The sequence below is a fragment of the Doryrhamphus excisus genome, chromosome 19 (assembly GCF_030265055.1).
Source record: "Doryrhamphus excisus isolate RoL2022-K1 chromosome 19, RoL_Dexc_1.0, whole genome shotgun sequence".
In the NCBI taxonomy this organism is placed as follows: Eukaryota; Metazoa; Chordata; class Actinopteri; order Syngnathiformes; family Syngnathidae; genus Doryrhamphus; species Doryrhamphus excisus.
In genome coordinates this window covers 8200439-8223713 of record NC_080484.1, presented here as the reverse complement: position 1 = coordinate 8223713, position 23275 = coordinate 8200439, and the positions used below count along the sequence as shown (strand labels likewise).

The 23275-nt window shown below is 40.3% G+C and overlaps 1 protein-coding gene across 4 annotated transcripts in view; it reads right to left on the bottom strand.

The window, feature by feature from the left end:
- Positions 1–324: 324 nt before the first annotated feature.
- Positions 325–23275, bottom strand: part of si:dkey-174m14.3 (uncharacterized protein LOC563117 homolog) — a 37937-nt gene continuing 14986 nt past the window's right edge. For 2 of the 4 annotated variants that reach the window (XM_058056966.1, XM_058056965.1), the window contains 6 exons: positions 15262–15455; positions 10641–10802; positions 8672–8738; positions 5732–5839; positions 5562–5642; positions 325–2170 (listed from right to left, as the gene is read on the bottom strand). In XM_058056966.1, coding sequence (XP_057912949.1) covers positions 782–2170; positions 5562–5642; positions 5732–5839; positions 8672–8738; positions 10641–10802; positions 15262–15359 — 1905 coding nt within the window. In that variant the 5' untranslated portion in view covers positions 15360–15455 and the 3' untranslated portion in view covers positions 325–781. The remainder of the gene's footprint in view (positions 2171–5561; positions 5643–5731; positions 5840–8671; positions 8739–10640; positions 10803–15261; positions 15456–23275) is intronic. The other 2 variants (XM_058056964.1, XM_058056967.1) reach the window with 1 other exon arrangement.

The window sequence follows — 23275 nt, the reverse complement described above, 5'->3', positions numbered from 1 at the left end:
TTTAACAACTGACTACAAAACCCTAGCCGGACCTCGGATTAGGCCCCTGCATGCTTTTTTTGGACCTTACTTTGTGTAGAAGAACACAGTTTCATCCCACTAACAGAATGCCTTCGGTTTGCATTTACATAATACATTTCTTGGATAGCTTAGCTGCTGATTTTTGGCCCAAACCCATCTTCTCTACTAACCTACTTCTTGTCATTGTCAGCAGTGGGACTTGCTTGTGACTCACAAACACATGGCTACGGCAGAGAGTTTGTATCATCTTGGATAATATTCAAGGGGGGTAAAAAAAAAAAAAACACCAAGTCTCCTGTGTACTTTGTGCTTTATTGAGTGAGTAAAACAACATAAAATATATCAACATGCATTGTTTTAACGAAAGCATTGTGAGGTAGAAAGGGGGCGGGACGGCGGTGCAGGAAAATGTGAAATAGAAGAAAACGGTTTCCTATAAATTGATGTCCACGTGTCAAAACATTCCATGAATGACAATATAAAACACCAATCAATACTATCAATACCAATGGACTGCGTGATTAGGTTTGTACAGGCATGTGTCCAATATCGGTAGTTTTGAACGTATACGTACAAGTTCCGGGTTTACTAAGATGTTTCATTTGAATGGCTACATAGAAAATATATCCTTTTCCAGGTAGAAGTATAGATACTATGAAATACATACACATTGGTACAAATGTATACAGGCCTCTTACTTTACAGTCACATGTTGACGATACATCCACTTGGCTTCGATTCCCGTTGTTCGCGAGCTCCGTTAGTTGAGGAGCGTTCCATAGAGTTGAGCCTTGGTGAGGCTGTCTTTCCGAGAGAGTCCCAGAGAGCCGAATTTTTGGTGGTAAGGCGGTGGAGGGGGCGGAGCCGGCGGCGGTGAGGAGGTGACTTCTGGGTAGTGCTGAAGATCGGCAGCCATCTCCATGGAGCGATGGTTGAGGGACTCGGTGGAGCTGTTCGGGCTGGGGTCGCCGTAATCCACGCTTTGACCTCCTGACGCAACGTTGCCCTCTCTGTCTTTGGAGCTTCCCGATTGGTAGAGGCTGTGCTCCGAGCCTTGGCTGTCCTCGGCTGCGTACAAGTGGGCTTGGCTGTGAGCCTGGCGGAGCCCCGGGCTGCATTCCGGGCTGGAGCCGGCAGCCGCCCACGCTTGCTCCTGCATGGCGCCCACCCCTTGATGGTAGTAATCGGCCCCTTCCTGGAAGCTGCTGTAGAGCGGTCCCAGGCGGATCTTGGCCGGCCTCACGGAGAAGTGCTGCTCTGAGAAGCTGTAAGGTGAAGCCCTGCCCGGACTGCGGTAGGAATGGGAACTCAAGTCCTCCGCGCTGAGTTGCCTCCATCTGCCGATGAGCTCCTCTTCCTCGGGGGCGAGAGTGCTGCCTCGACGGCTGTCTCCGTAGGCGACGCTCGGGGAGGAAGATGGTGGCAGAGGCTCGTAGGGTTCACTGAAACAGGACGACATGGTGCGGCTGTACACGGGCGAGCTGCTGTTCTGCTGGTGGCTCAAGTCGGTCTGCTGGAATGGATGACTGTTGGCGAAGGTTCTTGGACTATCTCTCTCCCAGGATGAGTCGCTCTTCCTCTCATAGTCCCCCGCATCTCTCCAGTCCATGTAGAGGGTGTGATGGCGTGGGGAGGAAGCAGCGCTGCTTGGTGGGCCGTTGCCTTTATCTTCAGAGCCTCCTCCGCTGAAGCTGGAGTAGGAGCTGGATCCTGTTCCCATGGTGGAGAACTTAGCAAAGTGCTCCTGTGTGAAGCCGGGCCTTAACCCCACTGAGCCCTCCTCCGGGTTGCTGTCGGTAGAATTCTGCGGTCCATAGAGGAGCTTCCTCTGACCGTGAAGGTCCATGCTGGGACGCCGCTCCCGGTGCCGCTCATCGGGGCAGTAAAGCGCCGTGTCGCTGCTGTAAAGGTCGGATTTGTAGGCCGCTCTCAGACCCAGGCGAGCTCCTTGGCCCAGGCTCTCTAAAATGAAAGCGTGATCCGGGGTTTGAGGACTGGGGGAGCGTGAGGCTTGGCTGCTGCTGCACACTTCATCAGGCTTCTCCATCACCTTTCCCATGAGGGAGGCGGGGACGGAGTCCGAGTAGGTGCGGCAGAGAGGCGACTCTTCCATGTGCATGGTCAGTCGTTCCTGAAAGTCGGCAGGAAGCTGGAAGACACGTGCTGAGTCAGCACTACTCATATTTTCCATGTACATCTATCAGCGCTATCTATTGCTGCAGTGATGGATGACAACATTTTTTTCCCAGCAGGTCCCAGCTGCATTTCTTCAGGTCACTAGTGTGCGTGAGTGACAGGAAGAAAAGCTCTAATGGGCAAATACAAAATGACCTGACTTTTAGAATACAGTGTTACACTTGTGTCAATACTACAAAGACCAAATATTACAACTTTCTTCTCATATTGTGTCTCGATTATTATCATAATACTACAACTTTTATCTGACCTAAATTCTTAAAATTGCAACTTTCTCATAATATTACGAAAAAAAGTTCCATTTTATCTTGAACTCATTCATTCATTCATTCATTTTCTACCGCTTTTTCTACCACGGGGGGTGCTGGAGCCTATCCCAGCTGTCTTCGGACGAGAGGCGGGGTACACCCTGGACTGGTCGCCAATCACAGGGCACATATAGACAAACAACCATTCACACTCACATTCATACCTATGGACAATTTGGAGTGGCCAATTAACCTAGCATGTTTTTGGAATGTGGGAGGAAACCGGAGTACCCGGAGAAAACCCACGCATGCACGGGGAGAACATGCAACCTCCACACAGAGATGGCCGAGGATGGAATTGAACCCTGGTCTCATAGCTGTGAGGTCTGCGCACTAACCACTAGACCGCCGTGCCGCCTAGTCATAATAATAATAATAATAATAATATTATTGCAGGATTGTGCCTTATTCCCTCTCATTCTTCTATTTTGTTCATCTCCACTTCCTGCGGCTCATGTCAGTAAAAACATACAGTTTGTGGTATTACCTTTACACATTAGCCTGATGTACTGAAGGAATCCAGAGCATGTATACATTCATATGCGAGTCCTTTTTAGTGTGTAAACACCAGTTTTAACTGGTTAACATCATTCCATATCCACACAATGTGACTCCAGCAGTGTATTTACATAACAACAGCACAGAAAAGTGAACGCCTTGGCCAGCAAAGCTATTGTTCTATTCTGAGTCGTCGTATTTGTGTCCGCTTCTCTCTGTGCCTCTCCATGGCAACAAGCAAACGCAGCACATCATCAACAGGAATTGAGTCAGGTGTAATTGGCAATCAGAGCAAATTATAACTCGGGACATGAAAGGATATTTTACAGGCTGGTATTATTACAACCTCGACACGTTTGATGGAGTTATTTGACATTGTTAGGTCAATGTGAGGTCCATGACAGCCGTTCTAAGGTTGTTTTGCAGCTAATAATTTGCAGTTGTTTTCAAAACAATGCATAATTCATCCATCGGCCCAATGTGGCACCTTCCATGTGTGCATACAACCTGTTATGTAAGCACTTCAATGCACAATGGATGTACTTAGGACCCTTTTACGGATCACGGAGAACCGCTATGGACATTATCACGTGTGTGTGCGTGTGTGTGTGTGTCTAATGCAAGTACAACAGGCTGGCTTGTTCAAGCGCACATCAATAACCACGTGCATCGTACTGCCGTTCACAAGAACAATTGAGCTATTAGGCTGCAGTGTGTTCATCATTTACTTTTGTTCTGGCAGGAACAGTCAGCAGATTTGTACAGCGTGTCTGCTACACAGGAGAGGTATTCCATGTGAATGAAAGGACATACTGTATATACTATAGGGGAAAAATACAAAAATGTTTTTTTTATTTTTAAAAACAAAATAAAATTTTTGCATGTTCTCCTCGTACATAAGTCCAGTCAAACCTTGGTTTCCATTCCCATGTTCTGCATCCTTCCGCAAAATTGAACGCTGACTCACTGTCTGTTTTTTATTGAGTGCAACTGCTCAATAATCCACCATGGGGCCAAATAAAATTTTTGTGCCAGAAATTTGATTAATGAAATATATAACACTATTGGGGGCTGCATGGCGGACGAGTGGTTATTGCGCAGGCCTCACAGCTAGGAGACCCAAGTTTGATTCCACCCTTGGCCATATCTGTGTGGAGTTTGCATATTTTTCTACGGGTACTCCGGTTTCCTCCCACATTCCAAAAACATGCTAGGTTAATTGGCCACTCCAAATTGTCCATAGGTATGAATGTGAGTGTGAATGGTTGTTTGTCTATATGTGCCCTGTGATTGGCTGGCCACCAGTCCAGGGTGTACCCCGCCTCTCGCCCGAAGACAGCTGGGATAAGCTCCAGCACCCCCGCGACCCTCGTGAGGATAAGCGGTAGAAAATGAATGAATGAAAATCTAATTTAAAGGCACTGTAAAAACAAAGTATGTTGTCTTAAAGGGGACCTATTATACTTTTTCCACTTTTCTGACCTATTAATATAGTTAGAATGTTGTATTCTCGTGTTAAATTATGCAAACGTTTCAGATAATGAGGTTTTCGCATTTGGAAGTGAGCCCTGAAAAGAAGTTTGGGAAGGCTGAAAACGCTCTGTTTCAGAAGGCGTGGTAAAACTGTTCCTTTGTGATGTCGCAGAGGGGCGGACTTCCTTATATGGGCGTGTGCGTAAGCAGATAAGCGCTCTGGAATAAATTAAAACAGACCGTTTTCGGGGGGAACCACAAAATCCAAGAAATATATCTGAATAGGTGCAGATTCTGGAAGAACTACAAAGCTTTGTGTAACTGTCTCTCAGTCAGTGTATGCTGACAGTTTTAAGTTCCTCCCTATTTTCATTTTTGGTTCCTACCGAGGTGTATACAAGTTAATAAGGCGGAACTAATTTTCCGTAGAATCGTTGTTTCCTCATGTGCATGTTTAATTGTTACACCAATAGAAATTAAGATCAGTTGTTGCCATTAGAGCTCAAAGGCGAATAGGTGCTATAGGATTGAAGATCTTCTCTATAATTCCCTCCGAAGGCATGTGTGCAGCCATTAAGGTACAGTATATGTGTTGTGTATTGTTTTCTTTTCAGTCTCTTAGTGTCTTAGTTTAGTTATTAGCCTTATTAGTCTTATTAGTTATTAGTCTTAGTTATTGTATATTTGTATTATATGACCTGTAATTTATTGTATTTTGTATCCTTTGTACCCTTTTAGTTCTCATGTTGGTTTTGTAATAAATCCATCAGTAAAAGACAAGAACTACTAGCTGTCTGATCATAGCACATCCGAGGGAGTTACACTTTGTGTGCTGGTTATTGTGTGTAGCTGCTCTATAGGAGTCCACAACTTAATACAAAGGGACGAAAAAATAACATAACAAGTCCCCTTTAAATCCAGGTTTTAACCTGATTAAAATCAGGTTTTTTCTTTGCTTTCGAGTAGCTAACCTGCAATAGAGATGAATGATGACCAGCATTTGCGGCAGTACGCGTGTAATGTTCTGACAACATGTTTTTGTAGGCGTGTGTGGGGGTGTCTCACCTCAGAAAGCTGGGCTCTGTAAAGAGACTTGTTGCACTGGAGAAGCTGAGCAGCCAGGTTGCAATCCTTCCTGTAGATGTCCTACACGGAACACCAAGACATGAGTACGTCCTTTCTCATTAGTCTTCACAGAATCAAGCAGGGACGTCATTCTCAAGGGGTCTCCTCACATTGTCCTCTTGAAGCTTCTCGATGGTGAGCTTGGCTTCCATCAGGTGGTTGTTGAGAACGATGATCTCTCGACTCAGCGCTCGCTTCTCGTCGTCATGGTGCTGCGACTAAAGGCAGGAACAAAGGGAGTGGATAAAAGCACAGAGCCCAAAAATATCACTTGAGCATGCTGTTCGTTTTCTGGAAAGATATGCCTCAAAAGTCAAACAAAACCATCATGGGGTGTCTGCAAATGGTCTGCAAATCTGGTGAGACTTCAGCTCTGTGAGCATCTAAAGCAGCGGTCTCAAACACGCGGCCAGCGGTCCAAATGTGGCCCGCAGGACACTAGTTTGAGGCCCCCGCCTTGATATGAAAGTTTAATGTTAGTGCGGCCCGCGCAAGTTTGATATGGATGCTGTATGGTATCATGTACCCAGAACAAATTATTACGTTTGATTAATGTTCATGTTAAAGGTTAAATAACTGTTAATAGCTATCCTCCCTATCCGTGTGGAAGTGGTAAGTTTTTGGCTATTTAAGTTTAAAGGAAATAACTTGAAGGCTACCGTTTAGGTCGCTAGCTCTCTAGTTTGCAAGTTAGCATGTGTCTCAAGACCCTGCAGTTGCGCAATATGTTGTAAATAAAAAGAGTATAAATGTGACTATAGTCATGTTTTGTCATGTCTACAGGGCTCTAATAATGCTTTGTTCATTTTAATCTGAAAAAAATAATTTGTCTACCCACCAACTATATGTGGTTTCTTAAGTTTTTATTATTTGCCATTTTATTATTATTATTAAATTTATTTATTTATTATTGGTTGGTTTTCTTTATTCTTGATTTGTTTATTTATTTTCCATCTTATTTTGTGTAGAAAAATAAAAAGTAAGATATTTGAGAACAGTGGAATGTTTTATCAGAGCTTTTCTTGTAGAAAATTGGAACCAAAGCAAAGTTTTTAAAACATTTTTTGTTTTTAATAAATGCTTTTTTTTTTTTTTTTTGGAAAACCTGGTGCAGCCCAGTCTCACCCAGACCCGAGCTCCAGTGGCCCCCAATTAAATTGAGTTTGAGACTTAACTAGGATGTTTTTTGCACCGATGATGGCAAAGAGAAAAGGAAAAGTGTGATGATAATCATAGATCAGATTTTACTTTACTTAACACTGATTAATTACAGAAATACCCATAAAACACAACTAGGAGACAGTATTGCTTCCTATTTTCTCATTAATGAAGTCAGGCAGAGTTTAGGGTAACCCTAACCCTTTTATGTAGTTTTATTATACAGTGCATAACCTCTCTTTATACTGAGAGGTTTACAGCCCATCATGATAAATGAATTTCATAAATGGAATATTTTTTGCATTTTTTTTGCATATTTTTAGCGCATGGACAAACTTTCTAAATATGTTTAACATCATTAGAGTCCTGTAGACATGAAATAACACCCCTATGGTCGCCTTTATGCTCCTATTATTCACTGTTTACATTGCCCAACTTTTATGCTGCAGGGACTCAAGACGGCCGCTATCTGGCAAGTTAGTGAGTTAGCAAGCTAGCAAACTAACCAGTTAGCCTTAACTTAAAAAGCCAAAATCTACCACTTCCACACGGAATGGGAGGAGAATGTTTTTCCACTCTATCATGTTGGACATGCCATCATTCCTGTCTTTTGTGTTTGTCTTCACAAAGAAAGCTATTGATTGCCTCGTTCTTGCCAGAGCGTACGTTGCCACTTGCAGAAAGCGCGGCTCACCATAACACCATAATGTGGTCTGACAAACAAAACATAAATACAACACTCTGACACTTTTTTTTACCAGTTAAATCTTGGCAGAGGCCGGCTTTTTTAGTTCCAGTTGTGTTCCCTTTTGACAAATCTGCTTGCTAGTCCTCTCCTACCTCGAGGCAAGCGAGCATCCTGCTGGTGTTGCAATGTGATGTAACCACCGGCTGCCTCCTGCTGTAACACAGCCAGCTTTGGGAGGCATGTTGATCATACAGTATAACTACTGCTGTTTCATTAGATCTTTTCTTGTCCGGCCCATGAGGCGAGGTGTGTAATACTGAAGAACAATAGGGTTGCTATCACTCTGCTGTTTGATGGACAGACCATTGTAATAAGCCATAATTAACGTCAGTGGTACCTAACACCAACAACCATTCCATGTCTTCATTTTCTCTATTCTTTAGACCAGAGGTCTCAAACTCAATTTACTTGGGGGCCACTGGAACTCGGGTCTGGGTGAGACTGTGCCGCATCAGGTTTTCCAAAAAAAAACATTAAAAACAAAAAAAAATAAAAAACCTCGCTTTGGTTCCAATTTTCTACAAGAAAAGCTCTGATAAAACATTCCACTGTTCTCAAATATCTTACTTTTTATTTTTCTACACAAAATAAGATGAAAAATAAATAAACAAATCAAGAATAAAGAAAATCAATCAATCAGTAATAAATAAATATAATAATAATAATAATAATAATAATAAAACGGCAAATAGTTGGTGGGTAGACAAATTATTTTTTTCAGATTAAAATGAACAAAGCATTATTAGAGCCCTGTAGACATGACAAAACACGACTATAGTCACATTTATACTCTTTTTATTTACAACATATTCCGCAACTGCAGGGTCTTGAGACACATGCTAACTCGCAAACTAGAGCGCTAGCAACCTAAACGGTAGCCTTCAAGTTATTTCCTTTAAACTTAAATAGCCAAAAACTTACCACTTCCACACGGATAGGGAGGATAACTATTAACAGTTATTTAACCTTTAACATGAACATTAATCAAACGTAGTAATTTTTTCTGGGTACATGATACCATACAGCATCCATATCAAACTTGCGCAGGCCGCACTAACATTAAACTTTCATATCAAGGCGGGGGCCTCAAACTAGTGTCCTGCGGGCCGCGTGTTTGAGACCCCTGCTTTAGACTGTGGCTTACATCTCTGTGAATCTTCTCCTCCAGATCCTGGTTGATCCTCTGCAGTGCTGAATAGCTGCTTTGGATCCTAAAGCACAAAATACAACAACATACTTTGTTCACACGCAGTACTGACATTACTACAGGTGGTTGAAACAAAACCTGACGTTCCTATCTGACCGGAATGGAAACTTATTTATATCTACACTCTCTGGGATGAGCAGCAAAAGTGGAGACCAAAATAAATAGCATGGACGGTAGGAAAATAAACCCTACGCTTGATCATTCGGCTATTTCTGTTCTCACATCTTTCTTGATCAGTTCATACATAAAATATAAATGTCCTTTTTGGTCATGAAAGAAAATGTTGCGTCATCGCGGCTTTTAATAAATCTCAATGTGCTAACAAGTTCCTACATACTGTATTAGAATTTGAAATAAATCTACTGTAGATATTACATATATTTATATTTTAATACATTTCAAGTATAAACGGTATGCTAACATTGTCTACACTTGTTCCTTATTATACCTGTATAAATGAACCTTTATACTATACTAGTATCATTTAATACTATATGACACATCAACATATCATTCATATGTTCAGATTAGCATAATACAATTCAATGCTATATTTGTTGATTTGTAATAATAATAATAACGACAACAATAATAATGATAATATTTATTAATTCATTCATTTTCTACCGCTTATCCTCACGAGGGGGTGCTGGAGCCTATGCCAGCTGTCTTTGGGCGAGAGGCGGGGTACACCCTGGACTGGTGGCCAGCCAATCACAGGGCACATATAGACAAACAACCATTCACACTCACATTCATACCTATGGACAATTTGGAGTAACCAATTAACCTAGCATGTTTTTGGAATGTGGGAGGAAACCGGAGTACCCGGAGAAAACCCACGCATGCACAGGGGAGAACATGCAAACTCCACACAGAGATGGCCGAGGGTGGGATTGAACTCGGGTCTCCTAGCTGTGAGGTCTGCGCGCTAACCACTCGTCCGTAATTATAATAATTACTTCAAAATATATACATAAACACAATAATTAATAATGAAGATTGGAGTGCAATAAAACTATTGTTATTTTTTATTTTTTATTTTATTGTTTATTTTTTTATTTTTTCAATTAGTAGTCATGTATGTTATTATTATCAATATAGAGATAATGGATGTTATCTGTATATTTATACAGTGGTGCCTTGGTTAACATCATTCATCCATGCCAGGAAGTCCGACTCAGACCAAAACAGACTCTAACCAAAGCAAATTTTCCAATAGAATATAATATAAATTCAATGAATCCATTCCAGAAACCAAAAAAGTGAACATTAAACACATTTGAAAGATGATATTATAGTTTTACATGTAGAAAAGCATGCAAAAATACAACAAAACTCACAACAGAAGTGTGCCGCAAAGGTGAGGTGTGCTATATTTAACTCGCTACCATCAGTTTGAATGCTTATGTTTTGTTTTTGGAAGCAGAAATTATTGTTATGGATGAAAAATTAGTCAGCCTCGATGCGCCACCAGGTTGTTAAGACTGTTCTGTGGGAGCCGGAGCCACTCCCATCATATTTACTTAAGTCTGAAATGATGACCGTCTTTTAAGCCCTAAAATTTTGAGGTATTGCACCCTTGTCGTCGTATATCTCTCTTCAACACTTGAAATAAACTACCTAAAATGACGCCGGTGGCCCACAATGCATTGCACGAATACACAACATTTAATCTCTGCCGTGTGATCCAAGATGGCGGCGTAAACAAACCATGCGGTATTTTAGGCGAATAAAAGACAAGGCAAAATGGCAACATTTTTGCCAATACTTAGGTTGTTAACTGAAAAACACATTAACTGGAACGGACATTAACCAAGGCACCATTGTATATCCATTAATTCTCCATTTTTATTAGTCTGTGTGTCAGTTAAGATATCAGTGTAAGCACTTTGTATCTTCTTACCTGCGCAGTTTATCAGTAAACTTGTCCAGTTCCTCCTGTGCACGCCGCAGCTCTGTCTCCAGGTACTGACGTGTGGAATCAAACTCACCCTGCAGCAACTCCAGCTTGTGCGTCGTGTAGGAAAGCCGCTTCCTCAAGTCTTCTTTTTGCTCCAGCAACGAGCTGCAAACACATACACACACACATATCAAATGATTGTGTCTGATTTCTATATTTGCAAACCAAGACGCACATACGTTATGTTGTTGATGGCCATGCAGTGTTGATGAAAGCATCATGACAAAAGGTTGTAACCCCACAGTGCTTTGGTGAACAGGAACTAGAGAGCTAGCGACCTAAACGGTAGCCTTCAAGTTATTTCCTTTAAACTTAAATAGCCAAAAACTTACCACTTCCACACGGATAGGGAGGTTAACTATTAACAGCTATTTAACCTTTAACATGAACATTAATCAAACGTGATAATTTGTTCTGGGTACATGATACCATACAGAATATAATGTAAATTCAATGAATCCATTCCAGAAACCAAAAATGTGAACAGTAAACACATTTGAAAGATGATATTATAGTTGTACAGGTAGAAAAGCATGCAGAACAAAAAAAAGATGCAGATGCAAGTAGACGTACTATATAGCATTTCCGATGTGAAACTCTTAATACTTCATATGAATAGACGACCAAGGCTTTGATTTTGTGAAAAGCAACACCCTCCGTCGATGTAATTCAGCACAGTGATGACTATTTTTAGAGTCTATGCCTTAACTGGGCCTCGTTTCTAATAAAAGGGCAAGTGTAAGTGGGAAAAGAGGAAATGTTGGCTGCTGTGATGGATCTGCGCAAGCCAGGCTTAATGGACCCACGTATTGACAGACGGATAGAGGAAAGAAGGTAATGGCTCTATCTGTGGCCAGATAACAGATAAATGGAGATGTGGTCCTGGTGCTCTTTTCACTTCCATGCCTCCTTTTCTCCCTCATAACCAAATCAGATAGACAAAAGGTCGACTTAGAGAGAGGCCTCTTTTCAGTGCTTTCAGGTCACGGAATGGAAGCAGCCATCTTATTAATATGCATGGTGATAACTTTGCAGAAAGTGGATCTGTTCTACACAACATGTTTGTCTTATAAACACAGTATGGATTGAAGACAAATGTCTGCAGCAGCTGGACCGATCTGCAGAGACAAGAGCTGCTCCCGAGGCAGAAATCCTACTGGTTGATTTAAACCGCAGTGAGTTGAGTCACTGAATTTTGGCAACACATCCTCCTTATAGGCTGACACTATATCAGTGTTAGGTGGGATGCTGACAATGCTCTGTTTGCCCCTCGGAATCATCACTCATATATGCTCCATTGGGAGAGCCTTCCAGTGGAACATAGTTGAATATTTGGATTTTTATATTTTGGAATCTCACAAGAGCAGATCAGAAGGTTGGCCGTTCGATCCTCGTTCCCTTCATCCAGCCACTGTTGTTGTGAGTGTTTTGTTGGAGAGACCGTAGGCACATATTGGCAGCCATGTTTCCATCACATTATGCTAGGGGCAGCTCAGTGGTCTGTGTGCCTTGAAAAGCGCTATAACAATCTATTCCATTGTGGTTATTATTATTATTATTAATGACCAGAATATAATCAGTCATTAAGAAATTTACACGCAAAGCAACAGATTGAACCAAACGACTTCTTCTCAAGAGAGCCAGATCATTCACTCACACATAGAGACACCAATTTTACGATAATGGTGATCAATGAAGTAGAAACAGATGAATTTGAACATCCATATCAAAGTTGGCTTAGAGTCCTTTGCAGTAAATAGGGGCGTCACTAGGTTCTGGGGGCAGGGGGCCTTAGCACCCTGGAGATGCACAAGATATGAATGAATGTAGTAAACATTCAAAAAAAAAATCCGAAAAAAAAAAAAGGAACAAGAACCGGGATATAACTTTCCCACTTTTGGACAGATTTAGTAGAGATACTCAATTGTTTTAGGCCACCATTAAATTTGGACAATGATCAATTCTATAATAATCATTATTATATTATTAATTAGCCTATTATTATTGCTATCTTCATTCTTCTTCTTCTGATTATTAGTAGTAGGCTAGTATTAGCCTGCTTATTGCCTTGCTTATTAGCCTGTTTTTCTATAAAAAAATATAAAATTATTTAGGGGAGCTTAAGATCATTTTAGGGGATTTGAAGCCCTCCTAAAATGGCCTAATGACGCCACTGGCAGCAACAAAAACAGGAAGTAGAAACTTTGCAAAATAGTAAAACCGATAACAAGCGACATGCCTCAAGTGGGAAACTATAAAATGTTTTCTTAGCTCCAGCATTTGGCTCATCATGTTCGTTTAGGAAAAGTTGTAATATAGTTGAACCTTTGTTGTGAACACCCCAGTTTTTGTATGAATTTTCACCCAAAATGTCAGTTTTTGTACAATATTGCGTGTAAACAATGCTACTGTTTGTCCTGTTCTGTATTGTACATTGCTAAATAACCTGCCACGGGGCCAAATAAAGTTGCGAGTGCCAGCCATTAGACAAGGAAAGTGAGAAACATGACGCAAAGTTCAACAAAGTTTGTGTCCGCCAATCTAGCCGGTCCGCATCAACAATAAGTTCCTTTTATTTGTCGTTGTGAATTATTTTGCATTTCCAAAAATGCATTTTTTTGTCAGTATTTGGATTGACATGATTTCCCATGTGATAAATGACCTTGGTTTTCATACGCTTCGTTTTAAGACCTTGTGGAACGGATTAATAACAAAAACCGAGGACAGATATTGGCTTCAAGAAATGATGGTTCTATGGTGAGGGCATCACTTTATTGAGAAACCGGGTCTCTTTTTGCCACATTGGGTCACATTTAACAACTATTTTTTCAGTAGTCCCCCCGGACTTTCTGCTTAAAGCAGGGGTCTCAAACACACGGCCCGTGGGCCAAGTGTGGCCCGCAGGACACGAGTTTGATGCCCCCGCCTTGATATGAAAGTTTAATGTTAGTGCGGCCCGCGCAAGTTTGATATGGATGCTGTATGGTATCATGTACCCAGAAAAAATTATTACGTTTGATTAATGTTCATGTTAAAGGTTAAATAACTGTTAATAGTTATCCTCCCTATCCGTGTGGAAGTGGTAAGTTTTTGGCTATTTCATTTTAAAGGAAATAACTTGAAGGCTACCGTTTAGGTCGCTAGCTCTCTAGTTTGCGAGTTAGCATGTGTCTCAAGACCCTGCAGTTGCGCAATATGTTGTAAATAAAAAAAGTATAAATGTGACTATAGTTGTGTTTTGTCATGTCTACAGGGCTCTAATAATGCTTTGTTCATTTTAATCTGAAAAAAATAATTTGTCTACCCACCAACTATATGTGGTTTCTTAAGTTTTTATTATTTGCCGTTTTATTATTATTATTATATTTATTTATTATTACTGATTGATTAATTTTCTTTATTCTTGATTTGTTTATTTATTTTTCATCTTATTTTGTGTAGAAAAATAAAAATTAAGATATTTGAGAACAGTGGAATGTTTTATCAGAGCTTTTATTGTAGAAAATTGGAACCAAAGCGAAGTTTTTTAAATTTTTTTGTTTTTAATAAATGCGTTTTTTGGGGTTTTTTTTCGGAAAACCTGACGCGGCCCAGTCTCACCCAGACCCGAGCTCCAGTGGCCCCCAAGTAAATTGACTTTGAGACCCCTTGGCTTAAAGATTGCGATACTTTTGATCAGTGCACATTTACAATTCCGTTAAAATGAGCGCGACTGCACCAGAACCAGTTCAATTGCACCAGTGTTTGTTTCAGCTAATTTATCACGAGTGAAAACCGCCTGAGGGATTTAACATGAAGCGCCTCCTCTCCATCTTGATCTGTCCACAGTCTTATTGCGTTCATGTCTTAGTCTCTCTCCACCGCATCGCCTTTTAATTGATTTCTCTGTAAAGCCAATGAGTTGGCTCCAGTCAGAGGGGTGTTGTTAGCTACTCTCCTACAGGGGGATTCATTCGTATTTATCCATAAATAGGACTGTGGAGCTGATGAAAAGTGCCCTGAGATAACTGCTGTTAGCTGATTGAATTTGAAGACAGAATTGAAGTGGAAAAGCTGAACTCGTGTCGGCTTTTCATCCGCTTGTGATATTTACTCTGACACAATTAAATATCTCCACCTCGAATGGATGTTTATACAAACAAAACAAATCATTCTGTGTTCCCTTCATAAAATTAAACAGCAGGGAAGCACTTCTAGGAAATAACCGACATCTCTCAGCTGACGAGAAGCCCCCACTGGGCTCACCTCTGCTTATCTTTAACCGCCATTGTCGAGGGAATGCTGGTGTTTGTTGTTTGATTTGGGATGAGTCTACGTCGAGTAACTCGAGGGACGGGAGAAATCTCCCATTGCTGACCTCGACTGTGAACGGACGCTGAGTCAGACGTAATGAGGGCTCTTTCTTTGCGCTGAGAGGATGACGAAGCAACATGACTCTCAGCCTCAAAGAGGGGTTGGCTGAGGATGGTTTAGTGCGACTGGATGGCGAGAAGAGACACCTCGTGGGCGCACGAGTGGACAAACAGATGAAAATGAGGACAAGTGGAATGACGGTGGCTCTTACCTCTTTTTCAGATGTTTGCCGCCATTGCGGGGGACTTTTAAGGCTGTTTTGCCAATGTATATCTTTTTCATGGTTTGTCTGTGTTCCTTCCCTGTCATGTGTTCAAAGGGCTCGACCACAAGCAGCTGACATGTGTGTTAGAGTCCCAAAGGAGACCATCTAAGCCTGGCCTGCAGAGTTACTGATTGCTCTACCTGCCAAACAAAACAAACATATTATTAACACTTTTAATAAGAAAACACTTACTTTGGCATGTATTGAAGCATTGTTTTCTACAATGGTCAAACATCCCAAAACATGAGAAACTTTATAAACCTCTGCATGCGCTTTAAAATGTTGCTTGAGTTACTGAGTTGTTGGTGTGAAACTTTTCGTACTATTGTTTACAATGACTTCATCATTAATACTGGCTGGGCTATTTCCCTATAGGGCAAGGGCGTCCAAAGTGTGGCTGGGTTTGAAGAAAAGATGATTTAACTGCAGTCATTTTTCAAGAATAAAGTCAAAATACTGAGAAAAAAATCAGGTCATTTTAAAAGAATAACAAAATATGATAAGGAAAAATAAAGGCATTTTAGTAACTTCAAGTTCAAATATTCTTTTCAAAATATTATGAAAATTATGAAATTTTTTGGAAAATTAGGTTGCAAAGAAAATTATAATTAAGAATGTCCAATAATTATCGGTCCCGATATCAGTAAAAAAAAAATTGATATCGGTATCAGATTGTATATGCAACACATGTGTTCATTCCACAACAGGAGATATGTCATGTTCTAAAAAAAATTAGAGTTGGACAATATCAGAATATCGGTTTTCGACAAAAAAGCCAATATTGGACATCCTTAGTTATAATGTTACAAGAATAAAGTCAAAATATTGTGGGAATAAAGTCATAAATACAAGAACAAAAGAGCAGAATTTTTTTTTTACGAGAATAAAGCCAAAAGAGACACAAAAAAGACACAAAAAAGTAACTATTTTACGAGAACAAAAAAAATATGTTAGTTAATTAGCATTAAGTTGAAATGAAAAATGAAATAAATAAAAAAGCAACAGAAAAAAATAGAGTAAACGTTCATGCTAATAAGACATCTTAGTATATTTATATGCGTTGGTTTACAAAATATCAAAGAAGCCCTTTCATCCAATAATTAAGCCTCTACCACAAGGGTGTCCAAAGTGCAAGACAGGGGCCCTTTGTGGCCCGTGGCTGTTTTTTTGTTGGGCCGCATTGTAAAAACATAACTAAAAACAGCAAACTGGAAAAATCAGCAGTACTTTCCCAAGAATAAAGTCAAAATATCAAGCCAAAAACTTGTAATCTAACAAGAAAAAGTTTCCATTTTGCAAGAATAATGTTGCAAAAAATAACGTAGAATAACGTTCCATCCGTCAATTTTCTATGCCGCTTATCCTCACTAGGGTATGCTGGAGCCTACCACAGCTGTCTTTGGGCGAGAGGCGGGGTACACCCTGGACTGGTCGCCAGCCAATCACAGGGCACATATAGACAAACAACCATTCACACTCACATCCATACCTTTTGGAATGGGGAAGGAGTAGCCGTGAGAGAACCCACGCTGCAAGCTGTGATTCTGAGAATAAAGTCCCAACATTAAGAGAAAAAAAAGTGTATATGACCTAAACCAAGGAAGTATGTGACATACTGTAGATAAACAAACACTTCTTCTGCAGCCACCTCAGGCACGCCCCCCTTCTGCGTCTGGATGACGTGTGCAGTGCAGACGCAGCCGCCAGCCCACAGACGATTGGTGCAGGTTATTAAACCAGAGTCCCACTTTGATCAGTGATCCTCTCATCTGAGTGCTGATAACGTCCCCTCAGAAGGAACGGACCTGCAGGGACAGGTGTGCCTGCAGGTCCGCCAATAATGAGGGGTTGTTGGACACACACACACACACACATACATACACACAAGTGTCCTCACAAAAGAAATGTGTTGATCCACCAGCGCCTCAATCCTGGTCGGGTGATTTATGCCGCAGACTGAGGAGGCATGGCGACAGATGGTGACAGCCCTCCAAACCTCACCTCGACTCTACCCGCCATCGCCACCCGAGCCTTCTCTCCAGCTGCTCCCCTCTGAGTCATCACACACCAGCACAGGATACGTGCCCACCATGGGGTACCGGTGGCTGGAGGCATGGCGTTTTTAAAGTGTCCCTGCATGTTTTGTTTGTATACTGCAGCATCACACACAGTCAAGAACCCTCTCTCGTCTCCCAGGAAGGGAAATAACGCAGTGCCATAAAACGTGAGGACATCTCAGGCTACATCAGGTGCTCCCTCCCTCCCTCGTTCCCTCCATCCCTCCATCCCTCGCGCTCCTTCTTCCCCCTTTAATTGAGCCTCCTCACTCACAGCAAACCGTTCAAAACTAGGCTGCCAGCCGCCCACTCAAGCCATGCTCGCTTTTGAGAGGGTTTCACAGCGTTGACATGCAAAGCGGAGAGAGGGAGGCGGAAGAGGAGGAGGATGACGACATTAAAAGTTGGGGGAGAGGGAAAAGCAAAAAAGTGGTTATGAGGTAATGCAAAGTGTTTTTTTTCCCCCGAATACAGGATATACCCCGCCGTCCATTTCCTGTACCACTTCATAGTAGTAGTTTAGGGGTCATATATATATATATATATATATATGTATGTATGTATGTATGTATGTATGTATGTATGTATGTATATATATATATATATATATATATATATATATGTGTGTGTATATATATATATATGTATGTATGTATGTATGTATGTATGTATATATATATGTATGTATGTATGTATGTATGTATGTATGTATGTATGTATATATATATATATATATATATATATATATATATATATATATATATATATATATATATATATATATATATATATATATATATATATATATATATATATATATATATATATATATATATATATAACTTTTTTATCATCCACTCACAATAATGATAAATGAATCATAGTGGAATCAGTTCAACTCAGTAACCCGTAGTGTGCATTCATAATGTGCCCCCAAAGGCTGAAGAGAGCGCAGGGCACACTTGGCACTCCAACCAGGACCATGATATTAGCTATTGGCTAGCTAATTAGCATATGCAGTGTTCCTTTATGCCTGGAATTGACATCTTGGCCACAAAACAACAGAGGTAAAAGATGTGAGCCGAGATCGCCTATACGTCTTTGTTTTCCATGAATTTATATATTTTTTGTTTTTTGTAAAATGGGAAATGCTTGGTTCATGGTTCAATCTGCTGTTAACGGTGGGCTGGAGCTAACTAATTGCTACCAGCAGTGATGATTATTTACTTTTTTGAAAAACCTTCGTATATCCATTCTTCTCCTACTGCTGCTCTCGTCAATAGTTGGCTCTGTGTGCTGCAAAGGTAGGTACACACGATGCAACAAGCTACAGGGAAAACATGGACTCTACCTTACACCATAAAATAAAGGGAAATGAACAGATTTATGATTATAAATTAATGACAGGTAATGTGAATATTTATTTTAACTCCTATTCTTGCCCAATTGTATAAATTTTTTAGAGATTTTTTTTGTAAAAAAATCAAATGATTTAGGGGGGTTTAAGAACATTTTAGGGGGTCTGAAGCCTCCCTAAAATAGGCCAGAGTGACGCCACTGAGTCAGACTGTTAATTCGTTGTCAGACTGTTGCTAACAGCCAACTGGCTGGCCCATGAGGCAATATAAGAGGATGTTAAGGGTGCCGTGGCCTCTGGGGGGGGGGGGGAGAACCAAAATATAGAGAAAAACAAATGACCTTCAATATAATACTATAAAAACTAGTGAGTCAAATGTAAAGCAATGGCCTATGAATATTACTGCAATGCTATCGAAAATAAAGCTCTGTGTTGTTATTAGATATTTACTGTATATATTATATTACATATACTGTATTATATATCAATTATATATATTTCTCTTTATATTGTGCCTGTTTGCTCTATTTCCCCCCCATTTTGTTTAATTTTATTCCTACAATGTGCCACGGGCCAATAATAAACAAGCCGCAGGCCGTAAATGGCCTTTGGGCACCCCTGCCTTAGCCCCAAAATGGACAGTATTTCAACAAATCTACCAAAGCATGCTTTATTTGCATATTAAGCTCACATTTACCAGCCTCTGTTGGGTCTGCAAAGTATGCGGAGCAAGCATAAATCAACTTATGGTACGCTAACATGACAGAAAGCTAGTAAAAACTTAAATGTTTTCTTCCTTTAAGCTGAACTTGCTCTCTAAAATAACAACAGAGGGTTTAGCCAACATGATGCTAGCTAGCATTAGGATAAGGAAAGCTTCTGATATGCGCGACCACGGAAAAAAAACAAAACCTTGTTCCTTGCTACATCACAGAAGCATTTTCAAGCATAAAAATGGCTAAATGAACTAAAACCGAAAGGCAGAAGAAGCATTCTAATTGTGCATGTAGTATTCTACATTGGCCGCTAGGTGTCAGTAATTGTACAGAAAGACAGGCACCAGATGTGATCACCAGAACCGGCATTTATTTTCTCCCGTATTGCTGTCCCATGTGTGAGGACACCCGACACTACCTTCTAACATTCTGTCGTGTTGCATAAATATGATCATATGTGTCGCATAAATATAATATAGTCATGCCGTCATATGGAGTTCTGTGTGAAAAGCACAGACAAACGTGTCAGCAAGTCCAGTTTCTGTCAATAATTTGGATTTTCTGTAACGCTTTGCAAACATTCAGTACAAAGTACGTGCCTTTTCTAGCTTTAACCAACGTTGTGCAACACGAAGGGCGACGGAACAAATGTCATTGTTTGAAGAGTGGAAGACGGCGACATTAGCCAGGCTCACACTCCGAGAAAAGCCCTCATCAGTGCCTCAGAGCTCAGCATCACAGCGAGGAGGACCTGAGGGGCTGACTCATCACAAACAGAGACACGCAAAAAGGCAAAGACCATCACTCTGCAATGCACCCCTTCCTTTACACCCCCAGCTCATGACTCAACAGCGACTTCTTAAATGACGCCACTTTCCTGCCCGGTATTGATCGATTTAAGCAGTTTCACACCAATCACCAACATCATTACCAGCAGCAGGGGACAATAATAAGTTATACATGTGTACACATCATGCTCGAAAATAAAGAAAAGGAATGAACGAAGGTCAAAAACACAAATGTAACTTCTTAATGTCATAAATAAAAGGACCAATTGGGGTATAATAATTATATGAGGTCTAAAACTGGAAAAGCTTGTTTGAATTCTAGCCAAGCGCTGCAAGACAAAATCAATAATAGTGTCTTGTTCATAAAAAGAATATGAAGCGACAATCCGCCGATTCATTCAAGTCATTACAAGCTTTGGTTTGTGCCGGGAGCTAAGCTAACGAGCATACTTACATACTTAAGCTCACGGTGCTTACATCAACAACCATTTCAAGTCATAGTGCTAACACAGGAAGCCACTGTTGCCAAATTTTCAGTAAGGAGAGCAGCTATTGGTTGTTTTCATTTGCATATGATGTTGTAAAATACTGTAGGAAAAAAGCAGAAGCTTAAAAAAATTTGTAATTTTTTTTTTTAATTAGCACAATTGAACAGCTAATAACAGATTGTGCTTTGTTTATTCTATGGCTAACACTCACTAAGTGTGGTTCATGAGTATGACACTCTTGTGTTGAATATACTGTATGTAATAGCTTGTATTTACCCCAAGAATTGTAAGATAATCTACTTTATTTTACAAATAGAGAGCAGCAATAAACTAACAATAAAATATAAACACAGCCTCCTCTTTTATCCAGGCAGCGTGGCGTGGAAGCTGACTGTACACTGCCCGCTTGTGCCGGGCATTGGGCAAAATGCAGAACAATCCGTGCTTTCACTGTTGAGTCCCCAAATACTAGAAAACTCCCTACAACCCCAGAAAAAGTCGCTAGTTGCTTTTGAGAAAATATGTCCTCAAGGGGGATTGCAATGTCACCATATTTAGAAACAAAATTTCCAAGTTGGCAACACTGTGATTAGCATGCTAATGAGTTTGTTTTTTTTTTCAGAGCGAAACGGCTCAAATACCCGTTTTTCAGCATCGATTTAGAATAAGATATATCAATATGAAAAACCCAGAAGTGATTTTTGCTGTATTTCACTGCCGCAACTTGTTGGGCGACAGCGACTCCAGTCATCCCTCGTTTAACACTGTTAATTGGTTGCAGACCCCAATTTATAAGTGAATTTCCGCAAAGTGGGATTCAATATTCCCTCCATTTTCTATACCGCTTAACTAAATACCATTATTATACCATTATAGCCCTCTAGATATTGCTCAGCGGCCATGGCTTTAAACATTAAAGATAAAAAGCTAAGAAGTTAGCCGTAGTTATCCTCCAATTTATTCTACACTTTAAAATGATGTGGGAAGAAGGACAAAAAAGCCAAAAATGTACCACTTCCACACGGTATGGGAGAGCTACATTCAAAAAAAGCCATTAACGACAAAATCAAGTGACTTTTTTTCCCGTCTGACATGGAAGGAAACACCGCTCAACAGGTGCCACTCCGTCTTGTTTCCTACAGCGTCCATTACAATTAAATGCACATGCATCGTGGCAAATTATGTAAAATAGACAATGACGTCATGTACAACCCCTCCCAAACCCATTCAACCATGGAGAGTCCAGTGGGAAACAGTAGATTTCATATCTTGTGTAAATGAGATATACATGAATAATGTATGTGTATAAACATCCCAACTATTAGAGCAAACGCTATGTCCATTTATCAGCCCACTGACAACGAAACCAAGAGCTAAATTCACACACTCTTTCCATAACGTTGTTAAAGCCTTAAATTCAGTGGTAATGATCTGAATCTCTGTTGATGTTTTTGTGCACATACCCTAAATCATTGCAACTGGTGTGGTTTGGTAGCATGTATCTTGCTCTTATAAAAATACAGTAGGGGGTTCCAAAATGACCAAAATAAAAGTATCATTTAACAAGAAAACTAAAAGAAAAAAACTGCAGTAATTTTGCAAGAGTAAAGTCCAAAATATTAAGAAACAATTTTTTAAAAATTCATAATTTTATGAGAATACTGTAAAAAAAATGCCATTTTAGTAGTATAAAGTTGAGATATTAAAGAAAAAATATTTTGTAATATGAGAAACAAAACACAAAACAACAAATAATGTAATTTTTGGAAAACTAGGTTGCGAGAAAAGTGATAACTCTACCTCTAAGAATAAAGTTGAAATATTATGGGAATAAAATATAATACAATTCTTGCACAATACGTACATGAAGTACACTGATTTCACGACAATAAGTCAAAAATGAAGATAAAAAGAGCATTCTACTGAGAACAAAAAGTTGAAATTTTACAAGAATAAACTTGTAAAATAATGTAATTTCAGTAGGATTTGTTTTTAAGGAATTTTTTTTTAAAGGCAATTTGTTTTTAAGTCATAATATGATGAGAAACAACCAACAGCAAATAAAAGTAGTAATTACAATTTTTTTTATGTATTCAATCACAAAACAGCATTCATTCATTCATTTTCTACCGCTTTTCCTCACGAGGGTCGCGGGAGTGCTGGAGCCTATCCCAGCTGTCTTCGGGCGAGAGGCGGGGTACACCCTGGACTGGTCGCCAGCCAATCACAGGGCACATATAGACAAACAACCATTCACACTCACATTCATACCTATGGACAATTTGGAGTGGCCAATTAACCTAGCATGTTTTTGGAATGTGGGAGGAAACCGGAGTACCCAGAGAAAACCCACGCATGCACGGGGAGGACATGCAAACTCCACACAGAGATGGCCGAGGGTGGAATCGAACCCTGGTCCTCCCAGCTGTGAGGTCTGCGCGCTAACCACTCGCCCACCGTGCCGCCCCACAAAACAGCATGATTTATTAATTTTTTTTAATTAATATTTTTGAAAAAACGTGATTGAGTGAAGCTGTGAATGTAAAGTGTAACA